This window comes from Saimiri boliviensis, chromosome 7, assembly GCF_048565385.1.
Source record: "Saimiri boliviensis isolate mSaiBol1 chromosome 7, mSaiBol1.pri, whole genome shotgun sequence".
Taxonomy (NCBI): domain Eukaryota; kingdom Metazoa; phylum Chordata; class Mammalia; order Primates; family Cebidae; genus Saimiri; species Saimiri boliviensis.
This window is the reverse complement of record NC_133455.1, coordinates 114,949,859-114,969,488: the sequence shown is the minus strand read 5'-3', so window position 1 is coordinate 114,969,488 and position 19,630 is coordinate 114,949,859. Positions and strand designations below refer to the sequence as shown.

At 38.2% G+C, this 19,630-nt stretch overlaps 1 protein-coding gene across 2 annotated transcripts in view; it reads right to left on the bottom strand.

Annotated features, from left to right (window-relative positions):
- The window catches only part of RERG (RAS like estrogen regulated growth inhibitor), a 118,652-nt gene extending 102,529 nt beyond the window's left edge, over positions 1 to 16,123 (bottom strand). Inside the window, exons 1-2 of one of the 2 annotated variants that reach the window (XM_010345118.3) lie at positions 15,552 to 16,123; positions 11,363 to 11,537 (exon numbers count right to left, since the gene is read on the bottom strand). In XM_010345118.3, the coding sequence (XP_010343420.1) occupies positions 11,363 to 11,423 (61 nt within the window). In that variant the 5' untranslated portion in view covers positions 11,424 to 11,537; positions 15,552 to 16,123. The remainder of the gene's footprint in view (positions 1 to 11,362; positions 11,538 to 15,551) is intronic. The other variant, XM_010345117.3, reaches the window with a different exon arrangement.
- Positions 16,124 to 19,630: the final 3,507 nt, after the last annotated feature.

Genomic DNA, 19,630 nt, shown 5'->3' with positions numbered 1-19,630 from the left:
AGTGCAAAAAGGACTCAATTACTTTTCAGACAAATAGTCACAATTTTTTATTTGTACCTTTTTTGACTTTGCCTCTTAATTAACTGTTTAATGATACAAAACACGAAAGAACTTTTTAAAAGATTTGCAAAACAGGAAATGCATCATTGAGAAAAAGATGTTATATTTGTACCTAAAAGAGTGGAAAGTTATAAACTTTTCTCAACACTGCTGTTCTTTCTATCTACCATTGCATAAGTTCTATAAACATCATTGACAAACAGCAATTTAAAATCACTTTTCCAAATACTGGGGAAAGAAAAACGATCTGACTTTAATTTGATTTTACCTAAGACTTAACTATATGGAGCAAGCTATCAATAAGCTCAAAGTTATGAGTTCAACTTCTATACAGCGACTTAGTTTCTATCAGTAGAAAATTGGTAGCAGGGTCATAGACTACATGTTTAATCCCCAAACGCTTACCATGCAATCTAGCTTAGCCCATTCCCACTATTACCGAATAGCTCAAAGTATCATCTTAAAACCAGAGTTCATCCTGTCACAATTGTTGAGGCTTACATTTTATTTTTTAAACAAAATTCACCCTTCTATGATATAAACGAAAAGTTCTAGTTTTACAGAAACACAGAAAAGCTTCACATGTGCTCTGGCCCACAGAATTTTTTTTACTCACTTAGCCTCCTCTCTCTAGAATGTTAACTTCATCAAGACAGAGAGCTTCTTGTTTTATTACTATAGTGTCAGTACCCCCAAGAGGGTCTGGCACTCAGTCCACTGAATGTGCAGTTCACGAAAATGTACAAGCTTTTCTAAAGCTGAAAACACATACCTCAAATGGAAATCTAGTACTTAGCAAACTTAGCATCTTGATTCCCAAAGCGTGGGCCCTAGACTAGCAGCATCAGCATCACCAAAGAACTTGTTAGACATACAAATTTTCTGGCCCCACTACAGACCTACTGAATCAGAACCTCTGGAGGTGGGGTCCTGAAACATACATTTTAAAAAGCCCTGCCAGTGATTCCAAAGCATGGTTAAGTTTGATATCAACTGCTATAACCCAATAAAAAATAGATTTCCAAACTCAATTGTGGTTTGCAGCAGCAGTGCTAAATCACATAAATTCAGCCATTTTATACAAAAGTATTCATGCATATCTTGGAATAAATGCCTGGGAAATAAGTTTCTGCATAGGCTAGATATTTGGGCCCGTAATGTTCGATCACTGTTATGCACTTTCTGTACCAATGTGTCTTGATTCTTAAGAAAAGCATGGGAAAGAGAAACAAGAGTCTTATAAAATACAATATTAAGCAGGAGATTATAACTGGGAGGCTTCTCCGCAGCTCACCTTTGTTATGGCAAATCTCCTAAACAGAAGTTATTTACTGACCACAGAAGAAATGTGATACAGTGTTAACGTGCCTATACCAAGAACCAAAGACCTATGTTTAGATCTTAACCAGTGGTAAGTTATCCAAAAAGTGACATAATTTCACTGGAATTTCTCATCGTTTTAATGAGCTAAATAATACCAAAGAAGAAAATTCTGTGATTCAGTGAGAGTGTCACAAGGGTCTATAATGTTCCAAAACAAACATTTCCAGATGATAGAAAGTGGAGAGGGATAATAGATATGCCGGACCCAAAAGGCTCCTGATGGGCCAGGAGAATTGATTAAATCTAACAAAATAATACTTAAGAGAATGAAAATAAACATCTATACCTGGGCTAAACATACACACATTGCTCAGGTACAGATCTGGGACGGTTTGGCTCAGCAATGGCATGCATTAAAAAGCAAAACAACAGTCTCCATTTGCAATAAACTCCCCATGAGCCAACATCCTGTTGTCTCTCACACTGAAAACAACAGTGACTTTATGATGCCTCAGCAGAAGCAAAGGATCTAGAAGCAAAACCACAGTTGTGCTCTGATCTGTTCTGGGCACAACACATCTGAAATGTCTTTCTTCAATATCAGGTCCACATTTCATGGAGTGCATAGTAGAGTGAAAGAGTGAGGGTGATACTATGACCTCACGGGGTAAACCAAGAGGCTCTTTGTAGCTAGGCTATGGAAGAAGAGATTCAGGTATGAGTCAAGGCATGCTGGCTATCTTCAATTTGTGAAGGGCTGTCATAAGGAGAGAGATTCATCATGTTGTACGGGATGCTAACGGAATAAAGTTAAAGTCAGTGCCTAGAAGCTCCTTTGGTTCCAAAGAAGGAAAAGCAACCAACAGGAAGAACTGTTGGGATAATTTTATGAGTGATTTTGGCTGGGCTATAATTTATTCAAACACGAATGTAAGCGTTTTGTTGAAGTAGTAAATATCAGTAGACTGATAGTAGAGGAGACTACCCATGAAAATATGGGTGGCTTCATCTAGTTATTGGAAGGCCTTACGTACAAAACCTGAGGTTTCCTAGAGCAGTAGAAATTCTGCCTTAAGATTGCAGCATTAACTCCTACCTGAGTTTCCACTGTGCCAACCCTACAGATTTCAGTCTTGCCAGCTGCCACAATCGAAAGAGACAATTCCTTTGAATGAATGAATGAACAAATGAATGTTAGTGTGTGTATATTCTATTGTTTGTGTTCCCCTGAGGAACCCTGACTAACGCAGTTGTGCAAAAGTGGATGTGCAAGAATGATCTACTTCTGGACATGTTGCATGACTGTCACTGGAGATAATCAAGTTCAGGCAAGGAAACCACTTTGGTCATAATAAGGAGACTATTTAAAATATATGACTCTTGATACGATTTTAGAGCATGTGTACCAAATGAGACAACATAATGTAATTCAATTTTTGCATTCATTTATTAAGACCTAGTATGTGTCAAATACTGTGCGAGGCACTAGAGGTATAATGTTGAACAGAAGCAGCTACTACTTCGCCTTTTTGGAAAGTACACAGATCCTGTACGATATGCAGGGATACCAGACCAGCTCTCTGGAACACAAAATTGGTGCTCAACAGATACTTGTTGAATGAACAACTGAATGAATAAAGAAATATATATTTTAAGGTTATAGGGAAATATATAAATGCACACACACATATATATACATACATGTACATATGTATTAATTGAGAAATCTATAAAAATTTTTAAATGTTTCAAAGCTTTAATTTTTAGTAAGGATAAGATTTGATTATTAAAACATTATATAAAAACAACTGTTTCCTTCTCCAATAAGGTGTAAGTCTAAGTTATGGTCTTAATCCCTCCTCTCCCCTTAACTGCCTACTTTACATTCTGATACTTAAAAAAATCAACTCAACATCTCTTCATTTGACATATTTAAAACCAAAAATTCCTAAGGCATTGAAACTACAATCTCTGGATATGCTATCAAATTCCTTCCTTCTAGGCAGTCCATGGAGGAACACAGTCTACTGGTAGACACAATGTATTCATCTGGCCTCCAGTAGTGGATACCCAGAGAATTCGCCATGCTGCTTCTCCAGACATAAATGTTAAAGAACGTAAGGCAAAGAAATGGCTGCAGAGCAAGCATAAGAGAACCATAGTAGTAAGTCCACATGTGTATCAGACTTGTAATTTTTCAAAGTACCTTCAATGCCATAATTTCATTTTATCCTACCTGCATTCTGTAAAAACTAAAAAAGAACAAAAGAATGTATCATTGGACAGATGAATAGAAGGAGAAAAGTGTGAAATTAAAGTGAGGTTTTAACCCCGATCTTTACAGTGTGTGCTTTTTTATTATTAGATCATAATGACAGGACATAGTGTAATGTAGGCTATTTAGATAACAGTGAGAAACATATTCTGTAGCAAAAGATGATTCATCAGGATTTTTTTTACATTTGATCCAAGGCTGTAAGAAATAGAATACTGCATTATAGGAGAACACTGTTTTATATAAAAAGTTGCTGAGAATTTTGGCTATTTTGGTTGATCACACACCTGGTACTCCCAGAGACCTTTGCTATACATTGGTTATTTATTGGTTACTGTGGATTTCTTATAAAAACAAAGTCCATCGGGTTTTTACAAAGTCTGTATTATAAAATTTTGATGGTCATCTCATTTTCTAACATAAAATATCTGAGAAGAAGTGGAAAATAACTGAATGATACAAAATGAAAACCTTTGATAACAAAGTTGCAAGAGCTTTGCATTGAGTCATAGACTTGAATTCTAGACTTGGCTGTAGCACCAACAAGCTGGGTGATCTTGCTAAGGATCTCTCTCTCTCTCTCACATGTATCTCTCATATATATGGACAAGCTTTACATATTTGTTTATTCATGCTGAAATTTTCTATTTCAGACTGCCTTGTCTTTACAATATAGCAACTCATTTTCCATGGGATGGAAGAAATTTATGGCTGTTTTTCTGAAACCACATCAATTTTCAAAGGCAGCTGTAGAAACAGACATGCATTTGCACTGGAATTTTGGCTTCAAGGCCAGAACCACCTTGAAAATTTGGCTGATTTCCCCAAACCCATAATTTGGAGAAATACCAGGAATAAAAAGGGGAATTATTTAAAATTTTCTTCCCTCCACTTACAGTTAGTCTTTTCAAGTTGCCAAGAAAAAAGTCGTCAGGATCAAAATGGAATTGATAGACAGCTGGTATTTAACTATAGAAACATTTCAATGAATAAATTAGCCATCAATTTAAAATAAAGGACAATTGAATTTTAACAATATATTCCAATAAAAAAGCAAGAACAGAGATCTGTCCTTTGGGCTTTGAAAAATAATTCTTGATTTTGTTTTGTTTTGTTTTCCAGTATTGTTTCCCCCCTAATTATATTTTTCTTAAGAGAAGAGCCTTAACTAAGAATTGGTCATTGTCAACAGGCAAAGTCCTTAACCACCTACCAATAACAATTAATTTTCATTTTTTTCTAGTTTTCTTTTTTTTTTTTTTAACTTTTATTTACCTATGCCCTCTTGAAGCACCATTTCCCTTTTTTTTCTTCCTGGGCATGCAAGAAAGATCAGCAGTGAATTATAAATTGCACAGAGGTCTGCCTTTTATACATATACATAGGCATACACCTATGATTTGAAAATGTTGTTTCGTTGGTCTTGGGATGGAAAAAAGCAAATTACAATGGACTCATCTAGACTGTCTGCCTCTTTTTGTTTTTCTGTTTTGCAGGTAAAGGAAGATACCAACATTGGAAAGCCACAGGTAACCAGAACACTGATTTTAGGACAACAGAACGGCTTCTTTTTATTAACTTCACCCAAATTTGTCTCAAAATCACCTCCTTCCCTTTGGTCCAATCCATTAAAAACCAATTCTTCTAACCACCAACCACTCAAGGAACCAATAGGCCTCATTTCTGGTAATCCTTCAATTTCATAAACAAACTAGGAAAAGTTTCTTTCCATACACACATGTGTTAATGTTTACTGCAGAATTTTTCACAATAGCTAAGATATGAAAACAGCCTAATGCCTATCAATTGATGAATTTTAAAATGTCATTTTACACACACACACACACATATATATAATTTACACACCCACACACATATACACACACACAGCCCACACTATGGAATGCTATTCAGCCATAAAAAGGCAGAAAATTCTTTAATTTCCAACAATACGGATGAACATAGAGGAAACTGTGCTAAGCGAAATAAGTCTGGTCCAGAGAGAAAAATACCGTATGATCTCACTGATACGTGGAATCTAAAAAAGTTGAACTCAAAGATACAGGGAGTGGAATGGTGGTTAACATCACTGAGAGGGGTGTCAATGGACAACAGTATTGGTCAAAGGGTACAAAGTTTCAGTTACACAGGAGGAATGAGATTTGGTGATCTATTGCACAGCATGGTGACTATAGTTCATAATGATGCATTGTACATTTCAAAATTGTTAACAGAGAAGATTTCAAATATTCTCACCACAAAGAAATGACACTTGAGGGGATGGATATGCTAATCTGTCTGGTGTGATCATTCAATAATGCATATATGTATCAAAACATCACTTTATATCTCATAAATATTTACAGTTATCATTTGTCAACTAAAAATAAAACAAAAAACCTTGATTGATGGTGGAAAATATATAAAATCTTAGAAAATAATGCTCCAAAAGTTTAATGGCCGGTTGGGCCCTTAAAGAGGTTAAAGCTGAGATACAGGGTTGCTGTCAGTTTCACATTCACGTGGTATGCATAGCTGAGGCTATTTCTTACACATGTGGTCCTCAAGTAGACCTGAAACCTACATGATATTAGAGCCACAAATAAGCTTGCTATATCTTCCTGAAAAGTCCATTTTAGTCGCTGAGTTTCAGAGAGAATTGTTTTCATGTTTAAACAAACATAGATATATTAGGGAATAATAGTAAGTTTTGCACACATTTTATATAACTACGAAACATGCAAAATACTTACATGATTATGAGATGCTTACATAACCTAAACCCCCTAGATCTTTCTCTCTTCTATCAGAAGTACTTTGAAAACAATGTATAAAAAGTATCATACTGTGTCATTAAGTCTGAAGAAGGGGGAAAATTGGTATATAGCTACTTAAGGAGAGGAAAAGTTCTAAAACACAAAAAGTTAGTTCTATAGCATAATAAAACTGACCTATGCAAGATGCTACTGATGTTTCTGTTTTTTATTTCATATATATGAGATCTCATAAATACATCTCAGCCTGAAGTACATATATATTTTAAAGCAGGTTTTGGTCGTTGTTTTAAAAGTCACATTTAAAATGAGAATACTCCCTGTCCTACTTAAATATAAGATGAAAAAAGCTTTAAAAGCTTTAAAACATTTTTATAATTGACAGAAAAAAAGCAGGCAAGAAAAAGAACAAAAAATAGAACCAAAAATCACTTCTCTTTGCGCCACAGAAAAAAATAGCTTGTTTGTTTTCGGCACCCAGTTTACAGCCCAGCAATCTGAGTCTATGAACTTAAGCCTTCATGGATGAGTGCACCAATTGGCTTTTGAATTACAGGATAGCATTACTCAATTAACTTTAAGACTAGCCCTTTCAAGCAATATACTTAGCTGTGGCACACAATATTTCAGTTCTAAAATGAGAATGTCAACTGTGAAACTAAATTTACAATTTCAGTTGTTTTTCTATCAGCCCCCTCCCACACTTACTACAAATTTGAATACTACAACTACAAGAAGTGTTTAAATTAAAATGTGTGCATTCTAGGCTTATTGGCAAGTCTTATCACTTTAATTACTTGGAGCTTGTCAAAATATAGGCGGATGCACACGAGTAAGGAAATCTGTGCCCTGAATGCCACATTATTAATGCTTCACCCTTAGCCAATGAAAGTAAATGTGTACTGGCTGGGGCAAGAAAAGATAGAAAGGGATGGGAAATCATGACCCTGAACTTTGCAGCATCCCCACAGAGTTCAGTGTACTGTCCCCATGCCAGCAAGCTCACTTGAAGACAGATCTGCAAGATAAAATTAGAAGGAACAAGAATTCCCCCAATACAGCAGATCATGTAAATACTTATACATATTACATGCACATGCATGCACACACACGCATCCCTCACATGTTTTATCAGTGCTTCTTAGTAATTAGCACATTATTAAATTTTGCCTCTGTTGACGTGTCTGTGGTCAAACTGTCAATAAAAAAGTTCTGGTAAATGTTAAATACTGTTTTAAATAAAGAGGGCCTATCTATCACCTGAGTTAGGAAGTCATCTACCACATACCAGAAACACTTTCAAATTTAAAGGTGTTATTTTATTGATGGCACTAATACATTTCTGGCCTTTTACAAGATTGAATATAAGCCATAAGAAGTATTGTTACGATCATCAGTGGTCAAGCTGTAATTGACATTAACCAGGCTTTGGGTTTAAGAAAGAGAAAAACAGAGAAAGCGAGTGTGTGTGTGTGTGTGTGTGTGTGTGTGTGTGTTTCTGTGTGTGTGTGTGTGTGTGTGTGTGGTGTGTTTTCAGGGTATGCTGAGAAAGGATATAGTTTTACCTTATAAGCTGTCTGACTTAGTGAAAACCAAAATACTCACTTGAATGCAAGTATATCTTTAATTGTATGTTTTCACTGTGGAACTTACAAATTAAAAAAAGCATACCTTAACAAATTATAATAATATAATCTAATTTTGAGCATTTGCAATGTGCCAGGAACTGTTCTGAAACACTTGAATGTAATAACACATTCAATCCTAGTAACAACTGAGGTGCTATTAAATTTTTTTCATAGTTGAAGAAATTGACAGGTTAAGTAACTTGCCAAAATTGCCAAGTTCACAGGGCTAACAAAAGCTCACACTCTTGGCTCCAAGCTATGTGACTCCTTGTTAGCAAATGGTCAATATGGTCTTATGTATCCCCAATTCCTACTGGTATTAAATGTGGGGGGAAAGAAAGGGAAGAAGTAAGACTTGAAGCCTCTGAAACAATTCAGTAGGAATAATTTCTTGCAGACTTAAGCAAAAATTACCTGTAAGACTAATAGTCTCTGCAGTAGAAAGATAAATCCATGGTATAATGATGAGGCAGAGGTATCAAATAACCATATTCACAAAGAATTAGAATCAACATAAATTCAATATTGTTGGAGTCTACTTTCCAAATTGGTACATATGAGCCAGGCGTGGTGGCACACACCTGTAGTCCTAGTTACTGGGGAGGCTGAGGTGGGAGGATCCCTTGAGCCCAGGAGTTGGAGGCTGCAGTGAGCTATAATCATGCCACTGCACTCCAGCCTGAATGACAGAGGGAAACCCTGTGTCTTAAAATAAAATTGGTAGATATGAAGTAGTTTGTGGTTGTTTTTACTGAACTATGGGAAAAGGTTTCACAATTGTCACCCATGCATCAGTCAAACCAGTGCTGCTTTTAAAATGTGAGGTGCAGTTACAGTTCCCAGAAAAAATAATTTAGTGCTGACATAGGAAAACACTGTTTACAGATGACAGACAAAAAGGCAATGTTAAAGCTATGTAGTCTATCATTGTCATTTTCACCTAAATGAAAATAAACACAAATGGTGGAATGTATTTAAGGTGAATACAGAAAACAATCCAAAGATTGGAATTTTACAGTTGGAAAGAAACTTAGTGAGTAATTTCAACCTGTGCATTTTACATAAAATAAAGTTCAGTAGAATTTGATCTCCATGTGCAGGTGCTATCTTCAGCTCTGGGTGTGAGTAGCACGTCCAGGGTCAGTGTATGGAGTAAGGACATGAAAGGATGATATATACACCCTGGAAGCTTCAACTTTGAGCAGTGGGCAGACCAAGAGCAAACACATGAAAACAGCTGGTAAGAAGCAATGGAGAGAGAGCAGCAAGGCCAAAGAGTGTGATGTCATGGGAGCCTGGGAAGGAAGGCATTTTAGGATAGAATAAGCAACTGTGTAATGATAGAAAGAAGTCTAAGATCAGAACTGAAAAATGATTATTAGATGTGTTGGAGATTGTTAGGTAGTGACCTTAGCAAAAGCAGTTTCAGTAGAGTGGTTATAATGGGAGATGGCCATGTTTTAAGCAATGAATGGGAGAGTAAAAAAAGATAAGACAGTAAAGGAAGAATCCGTATTCAATAAGCTTGGAAAAAAAAGAAAAAGCTGAAGTAGTGGACAAAGAAATGCATAAGGAAATGTGGCCAGGTGAGAATGAGATGAATAATGAAATCATGTGGGGAAAGACAATGAAACAGGCATCTCTGATGCATGAGCCTTGATGGGAGGAGACACCCAGCTTGCTTCGAGATCATGAAGATAGGAAATGGATGGACGCACATACAGCTATGTGGTTCTCTCAGCTGAGTTTTCATTTTTATGTTTGACTTTTTAAATTGCATGTAGTTTATTTTAACAAATGATACAAAGTTTTGAAAAATCCCCTTCCCTTACTGCCCACAGTAAGTCTGGAATGAAGGAATAAATGGTCAGCCTCAAGCCTAGCTAGACCTGGCACTCACAAGGAGTTAGACAAGCTTTTGCTGGCAGTGCACACCTCCTCCCACACTCCCTTCCCTCCATCCTCCACTCACAGGAATCATTTCCTCATTCTCCGGATCCTTCCACCAGCTACAGAAATCAGGTTCTCACGCCATGAGGAAACACTAAGGAGATTCACAGGGAGGAGTTTAACTATCTTCAATCTCGTGAAGGCTGGCAGTTTCTTAGCCTTGCCAACTACCTATTTTCCTTGTGTGGTTTCTGCCAGAGGCAAGAGCAGACAGCAAAAAGAAGAAAAGGGTGGTAGCAGGAAAAAGTCCTCGAGAAAATTAAAAGAAAAAGAAGAGACAAAGTCTTAGAAGAGGGAAGATTACTGCTGAAATTAAACCAGACAGCAGGTCAGAAAAGAAAGGTTGCTCACAGAATTAAAAAGTGATTACGTGTATTTGTCTAAGATTTTGTGGATTACCTAATGCATTGGATTATACAGTTTATTTCCAAACAGGTTTCCCTCTACAAACATGTACCTACCAGACAATCTGTTTGAGTCCTTCCCTGGGAACAAAAAGCTCTGTGTACAGTTAATTATAATTCCTTCCTCCAGTAAGAGACTAAGGCAGGAGGGTGCCCTGAAAAGCCATGCTGCCCTAATATTTTAACAACATTGACTTTGGAATTCTTGAGTTATAAAATATAAGATATAATTTTCAAATTAGATATTAGGTACAGTTTTCACTTCCACCATTTCACCCTTATTCTTAAAGGTCTGCTAGCGATTTCTCAGATGGGGAACAAATGTCTCTGAATTACTGGTGTTAGCCAGAACTTGCTAATTTAAATCCACTGCAGAGGCGTTGGCAATAGCTGTCTTGCTTGAGGGCATGCACTCCTAAAGTTTCAGGAATCCTCTCAGAAGTTTTGAGTGTCAAATGATAATGCAATTCTGTTTCTGATAAAGCTATATTCACTTAAGCATGTTTAAAGCACCTAACCCATGCTTGACACTGAACTGTTTGCTGGGAATATCAAAATGAATGAGATGTGAAATCAGTCCCTCAAGATCTCATACATAGAAAAGAACAAATATATTTTTTAATTTCCATCATCTGATTTCTTTGGAGGTTGTTAAAAATCAGAATGCAAAGACCTCTGATATATCCATTGTCTTGTGTGTTATCAGCAAAGCTATTTCAATATAAATAAGCAAAAGGATACACAACAGTCTATTACGCAAAATAAAAGTTCTAGATAAACAGACTTTATCTAAAAGAGTAACAAATGAGAATAGGAGAAATGCCAACTACTCACCTGCCCAATCTCAAGAGACAGTAACACACACACACACACACACACACGCGCGCACGCACACAACTCACACACACACACACACACACACAATAACAACCACAATAAAAATCTTACCTGACTTGCCCACACCTGCTCTCCCAAATATTGCCAATTTGACCTCCGCACTTTTAGCCATGATGGGTGTTGGTAGACAATTTGCTATTGTTAAAACTAAAGCACTGAGCAAATCTTTTTGGTTCCAGTCTTTGGATTCACCATATCATTGCAAATCTTGGAAGAGTCCACAATCCTTAAACAAAAGAAATTTGGGTTCATAAGTAACTGGAAAATAAATTAATATTTACTGAGCATATACTATATGCCAGCCACCATTCACTTTATCATCATTATCTAGTTTGATCTTTACCACTATCCTGAAAGAAGACTATGGTAACTTACTGTAAATGCTTTAACTAATAAACGGTAGATTCAGGACTTAAATTTGGATCTGATTGGTACTAAAACATGCATTATCACACACAATAGCATTTCTCTATATATACATATATATATGATTGCACTTTATATACAATAATATATATATTTCTTTATATACAATAATATCTATATTATTGCACTTTAGGTTCTGGGGTACACGTGCAGAACATGCAGGATTGTTGCATAGGTACATACATGGCAATGTGGTTTGCTGCCTCCATCCCCCTGTCACCTATATCTGGCATTTCCCCCCATGTTATCCCTCCCCAACCTCCCTACCCCCACTGTCCCTCCTATACTCCCCCCGCCAACAGACCCCAGTGTGTGATGCTCCCCTCCCTGTGTCCATGTGTTCTCATTGTTCAGCATCCACCTATGAGTGAGAACACAGTGTTTGATTTTCTGTTCTTGTGTCGTTTTGCTGAGAATGATGGTTTTCAGATTCATCCACGTCCCTACAAAGGACACGAACTCATCATTTCGTATGGCTGCATAGTCTTCCATTTCTTAAGTACTTCCTCAAGAATTTGTTTTATGAAGGTATTGATTATTGGTAGTAATTGAATACACACATTTATCGTCTATCTTTACACATTCAGTGTACAAACACATGCAATGGCGCAATGGAGAGAGGTACTTTTGAGCCTCTTCATGTCTCTTTGGGTTGAATAACAGATATTCACATTAGTCAACTCCACTGCAACACGATTCCATTTTGCATCTCAAAGTTAAATTTTATCTCGATTCACACTCAATCACATGATGAAGTCATGTGACAGACAGAGATACACATTTTCTAGGAATCAAAATATAATATGTAAATTATATTTTTATATTTTGCTGGGCACCATGCCCTGGTACACAAAAGATAAATCCCATGCTCCAAGTTATTATTCCTTTTCTATGATGACTTCAAGTAAATTAGTTTATAGTGCTATCTTAAAACTTGGGAAAAATCATTATGTACAAAGTAAGCACAACTTCCTTAGTTTGGTACTTTAGGAATGGCATCTAGGTTCTTAGGACCACAGAAATGTAAATTTGGAAAGAGTTTTGGTGGTGGGGGGGGCTCGGGGGAGGTCATCTGAAATGATCTTCTAGCCATTCTTCTAGCAAGAATCTTTCCCAAAGACATAGTCCACGCCTGACTTACCACTTCCAGGCATGAAAGGTGGGCTCATTACTTCTGTATGCTCCTTCATTTCTCCAATTAGGAGAAAGTGTATTTCTAATATTGAGCTCTACTCTGTCTCCCAGGGGCTTCTACTCATTTGTCCTGGTTTTTCTCTATGAAATAACTAAAAACAAGTCAACATTTTCTTTCACTCAGAACCGCGCAAGGATCCTAGCACCTAGTAGGACCCTTTGCTACATCCTAGGCTTTTTCTAGGAACATGAGGCCCAGCCTGTCCACTTGTTTTTCCTGGAATGTATACTCTTGATTATGATTTTTTGACCTTCACTCCTTTTTTCATCATGTGCATTGCCTCCTCAACATCTTAATCTCTCTAAAAACGTGGTGTCCACTGCATTCCACTTTGAGATATGACCTGACAAACTGACCCGGTGTAAATTCCCTGAGATTTTCACCATCATTAATCTGCACACCATGGTTGTACTGTGGCACAGCCAATCACATTAAGCCTCACATCTTTTACAAGGGCTGCAGGCCCCTCATTCTGAACTTTTGCAATCAATGGCTTAAACCTAAATACAACACTGCACTTTTACCCGTGTTAAACTTAATCTCCTCAGTCTTCGCAATTCATTCAGTTTGTCAGTCTGTAAAGTTGTTTTAAACACAAATATGTATCTAAATGTGTTAACTGTTCCTGCTAGGCTTTTTCCATCTATAAATTTCTACAAAGAGCTTGAGAGAGAGAGGGGAAGAAACAGTGAAAATCCCTCTGAAAAAGTATTTCTACAAAGACATTAACATGTAATTGTTTTCTTATTTATGTATTTAAGCTATCCTCCTGTACCTAATAAGGTTTTGTATTTTTTGCTTTTCAAAGTGCCAGAGCTTCCTCTGAAAGAAGGAAAAGTCAACATTAACATTAGCTGTTGTTTACTTCATCCTCAATAATGAAAAAACTTCTAAGTAATCATTAATAACAAAAACCAGAAGTTTAAACATCTGCATTTTGTCCAGTCCCATATTTTTGGCTAACGATAAAAAGATGTCCTTAACTGTCACTTTAGATGCATTCATTAAGAAAAGGCCCCTATGTTTTTAAGGTTCAGTGCCTCATCACAGAAGCATAATATATGCAGATATATTAACTATTTTAATTATAAACGAGAAGGGGTGCTGGCATGTATTTCTTTGAAACATTGAACGTGCAAGTGTCTGGAGCTAGTATAAACAATAATTTTCTATTTCATGCAAAACTGTTCATACCCATGGATATAAAATGCAAGTAATTATCTGTCTGATTAATGTTTCATGAAAGTAGCCATCAAATGGGATTTTTAAAAAATGACAAGTCACATATTTTAGTAACTCCCAAATGGCCTCAAAGGCATAGGAATTTCACCTAAGAAAGAGAAATTGTGTGGGCTATTTTTTCCATTTATAACCTAATAAAGATACAGTTGGTTATTGTCAACCTTATGTTATGTTTAGGAAAATCACTTAATGGAAGACAAAAAACTGACATAAGTTCTTCAACATTTTATTTCTCACATGAAAATGTGAAAAGTTACACTTGACAAGATGAAAAACAAAAACAGATTTGTAAATTGTTGTAGTAAGTAAACTGTTGCCAAGTTCCTGATGTTCAAAATAATTCATAATCTGAGAGCTTCCATACATGGGTCTAATAAAATACAGTTGTCCTCATGTTCTGCTGAACTATTCTGAGTAAGGCTGAAATTTGCCATTCACTTTTTATGTGGATGGTGCTTTATTAGGACCAAAAAATCTCCGCTCCTATCACTTCTAAAGGTAAAGTCATACCTAAATATTTAGTTTGAAGGTGTAGGGTTTTTTTTCCTAAACATAAATTAAAGGAAAAAAGAAACATACTAGCCTCCAAATCCTGTATTATTAGTAATGCACTCATTGATTTATTCCACACGTACGCTATGAACATACAAATAAAAGTAGCTCCCTTTGAAGCTTACACTCTGTTAGACCTATGATCACTGTAACGTTATTTACTTATTTATTTAAAGAAAGTTTTCATTCCTAATAAATCATTCTCAAGGCTGTATTTATCAAGGTTCATGCTTTCTACTCCCTCTTGGGGGTGGGGGAAGCAAGCATCTTTATAAGGTAATCATGCTTGGAACTTCAGTTTTCATGTGCTTGTCAAAATCAAGTGTAGCTATTTAGGGAAGCAAAGACCCGAGTCTAGTTCTGGAAATGAGATTATCTTCTTTTTTGCCCTCCCCTTCTCTGGTTCTGAAATCAAGTTGTCCTGGTCTCATTAATAGGAATTCTCTCTCTTCTGATCACTATGCAGTACCTACAGCAAACCAGGATAATTGTATAAGCCCCTTGGCTATAGAATGTTGCTCTGAATCAACAGGTATCTTGCAATGATAAACAAACCCATTGTGGACTGCAGGTCACTTGCTTTCAGGCTAGGGAGAAAACGCAGCCTTAAGTCAAAAGGGCATTTTCCCTCTCAGCTAGGAGAGTCCTGCCAAGCCCCGCTGCTGGTATTCACATCTCCCTCTCAGCGAACCCCAAAGCCGCCCTGGGAGGAGGGACCCGGTGACCAGCAGGACTGACTCACAGGCCGAGCGCGCTCGGGGGCTTGGAAAGGGTCTGCAGGAAGTCGTCCCGAAAGAGCCACCTGGACACGTGCGTGACACTCACCTGTTCACACTCCCCAGGCCGGGAGAGCCACGGTCCTCTGCAAGTTCGGAATCGGTCCCCCGAGATCGCGAAGCCCTCCCACGCTGCGCAGCCCAGGCTTCAGGTTCCGTTTCCGAGTTGCTGGGCTGCGATCGTGGGTGGGACTCGCCGCAGAAGCAAGTGCCGGAGACCCGGTGGGGGTCTCCTCCCTCGCGCTCGCTCCGACTAGCGGCCGAGGGACCGCTGCAGGACGCGAGCTGAGCCCGGCAGAGGCCGCCGAGCTCCGCGGCCGGGATGCTGCAGTGCGGCTCTTCGGCGCCCCCTACCGGGGTCACGGGCAGGCGCCTCCCGCCGCACTGCCTCCCAGGCTTGCGAGCTTTGGGTCTTGAACGTGCTGCCCCCCAAGACGGACTTCCCGTTTTCAGGGCTCAGTTCCAGGCCTCCAGGCTCTTCTCAGCGAAGGGCGGCTTTCCTCCGTTAAAACCTTGCCTAAGAAAGCATCACGACGTGGTGTTCTCTATTCCTTACTTCAAAGGATCCTCACGATATCTCTTTGAAGTGTCTTCAATAATCTCAGTGATGCCCAAGAGGAAACTGAAGGAAAAGGTAATGCAAGGCTAGTAAATACAGGGCTGGAGTGAAATCCAGACTGGATCGGAAGCTGAGAGATGCTAGGTTAAAAAACAAAACAAACCAAACCAAAACAAAACAAAACAAAACAAAACAAAACAAAACCAAACCCACGGAATTCGATTGAAATTCTCTTCATATATTTGAGAAAGTTCCAAAAGCTTCTCGTCCACCTTACAAGATCGGCATTTATAGGATTTGTATTTGAGTCATACTCCATCACGCTCAGACCCTAACAAAGACAATTAACATGCGAGCTGTGCCAGACCTGCTTTCATATCCCCCATCTGACTTGATTTTTACACACTCTCTTGATGTAGACACTAGTATTATCATTACCAGCCTTTCACAGATGAGGAGGTGAGCCTCAGAAAAGTTAAATAATCTCCCCAACACTGAAACTTCTGAGCAAAGGAGCAGGAAACAACCATGTTATTGTTTTTCCCTTCTAAATCTGGGTGTTCTTACCAAGACACCAAGCGGCTTCCAGGAAACCAGTGTTACACAGAACAGACAGGGGCCTAGGGCAAAGCGAACGATCTGCAGAATGTCATCAGTGAAAGGGAGGTAACCATGGAGGCGATTTCCAGAGCCCAGGCTGACCTGGAAAGCCACTGCAGCCACGAGTGGATGGCTGAATGGAACAGCTAGATCTATGACAAAAGGAGGAGTTGCCTAGCTGAGCAGGAGTTGTCTGCTGGTTCTTTGAGAAAGCTCAAACATTATATGGTGGTTTATGAGTTTCCTGATCACTAATTTATCCCTCCCTCCACACCCACACATCTGATTAGATGCCTGCCTCCCTATCTCACAGGACACTGTGATCTTACCATTGTGTTTGTATTGTACTCATTTCTGCTCCTCAGTCCTCTCCATTGCACTGTGAACTCCCAGAAGCCAGGAATGTAGCATGTGCGACTCTGCATTCCCAGCATCAACCATACAGTGTGTATACATACAGCCTGGCATATAGTAGGTAGTTAAAGAGTACCTACTGAATTAAATGAATTAAAATAAAGAAGAAGTTGTGATAGGATATATTTGAGGTTTTTTACATACTGAATTTAGGATAGACCATCTGCAAGAAATTGAATGTGTGGGGCTGACATTTAAGAAAAAGACCTGGAAAAGAGATTTTGAGTGTCTTGGCATGCAGAAGATCTTTGAAGTCTGGGACAAGATAAGAATTGCCCAGATTGATTATATAGAATCTTACAGAATTCCAATTACATGGAATTGTGTGGCATCGAGGTATTCAGGTTTCACATGCTACCTTCTTACCCCATTAAATCTTATACTCAGGGCAAGATCTAATAAAAAATATCTGTGACCCTGTGTGTATAAATATCCCATTTACAGAGACTTGAGTTGGAATTCCCACTTTGCCACTCATATTTAATAAGAGTTATTGGCCAGCCTGGCCAACATGGTAGAGACATTATCTCTACCAAAAAAATACAAAAATAAAAAAATTAGCCACACATGGTGCTGCATGCCTGTAATCCCAGCACTTTGGAAGACTGATGTGGGTGGATTGCCTGAGGTCAGGAGTTTGAGACCAGCCTGGTCAACATGGTAAAACCCTGCCTCTACTAAAAATACAAAAATTAGCCAGGCGTGGTGGCAAGCACCTGCAGTCCCAGGTACTCCAGAGGCTGAGGCAGGATAATCGCTTGAACCCCGGAGGCGGTAGTTGCAGTAAGCCAAGATGGCACCAGTGCACTCCAGCCTGAACGACAGAGTGAGACTCTGTGTCAAAAAAAAAAAAAGAGTTTCGAAGAGGGCCCAAGCCAGGTCCCATTTGTAGCAGTTCTTTTGGAACTTGCCTATGGAAACTGATTCTCTCCATTTTTGTTCTCCTGCTTAGTCCATATAAGACAGCACTCTTATCTCTACTAGGGAGGCACTGGCACACACACCTGCAGTTCCGGATGTGCTGCTCTAAAAGAGATGAAGTGGCTATGTTTGAGCCTGACACCCACTTCATTATATCTTCCGCATGTATCCTATATTCTGTGGGCTGCTTCCTTTGTCCTGAAAGCAGCAAAAAGAGGCATTATCTCTTGTGCTGCCTGCCTCATGGATCAGCAGGAAGGGCAGAGGACACTTCATACTTATGGTTCCATGATATACGTCTGCTGGGCAAGAATTCTCCTGGGAAAAGAGAAGTGCTTGTCACACTCCAGTCTCTTAGCCCAGCCTCAGGTTTCAACTAAAACTTCTAACACAAAATGTGTAGATGAAGAGTTGGTATAACCACAAAGCATGTTGGAAACTGGAAGAGTGTGTGTGTGTGTGTGTGTGCATGTGTGTGTAGCTGTTAATCATGTTTGTTATAAATAATTCAAACAGGAGAAAAAATACAAAGATGTAGAAAATCACCCCCAGAATCACATTATCCAGAAATAATAATCATTGTTAACATAAGGGAACCATCATTATTCCAGATATTGTAGAAAACAGACATTCTGATGGACAGGTTTGTGAAATGGCATAGATATGCTAAGTGTCATCATACTGTAGATGCTGTTTTTAATTGAAAAGTACACTTAATGAAGCAGAAGGTAACAAAATTAAAGTGAACATTAAAGAGTGGCTTCACGTGATATTCACCCTAAAGATTCCTTTACAGTTTGAATTATTACATAAAACCAGATCTGAATTCATTTTGCTTAAACATGTATTTGTTTTAGTCAGTATCGGCTGACTGTAAGCTATTTGGAAAGAAGAAAGTAGCTTTTTTATTATGTCTCTTTTTTTCTCCCCTTCTAGATTTTACACAGGTTTAATGTTCATGGTCAAGATTTGTAATATTCACACTCCACTTATAACTCTCATTCCCAAAGTGGTTTAAACTCAGTTCTACATTTAAATGGAATAAATTTCTTTAATTGATTCTTCCATCATGTTTTTTTTTATTGTTGATTCTTTATTTTGATTCATGCCTTGATTTCTTCATTAAGTAGTGATTTCAAGAAGGTTTGCAGGTGCTGTGTTGTGTAATTGAGAGTACCTGTTTCTTCCTTTTCTTCTTTTTAAATTTGTTATTAGCCTAATTTTGCTTACAATGACCTTCCCTCCTTTTTTCCTGCATAGTATGTTTTTATATTTATTATATTGTTTCTTTTTAAGATCAGGACTCACATTTGCTGTATTACAAATTCAGTTAATTGTGCTTAACTTCATTCCTACCTTATCTGAGAGCTGTTTGTTTTTTCTATAAACTAGCGGTTTGAAGGTGAGCATTGCATTCTGTCTACCATCCCGAGATGAGAAGAGGTAAAGGAAAGAGAAGAGGGCTTCTGAGTCTCTGTGCAGCCTCTGATAGAGGTTACATGCTCTGCTCTTGTTCTCAGGTTTTACTAAAGACTGTATCTCAGGATTCAGTGCAGGCAGTCAGGATCACATACTGTTTCAGAAAGATTCCTTTAAGATTGAGATTGCATTTTCCATTCATTCTTGGAGCCCTT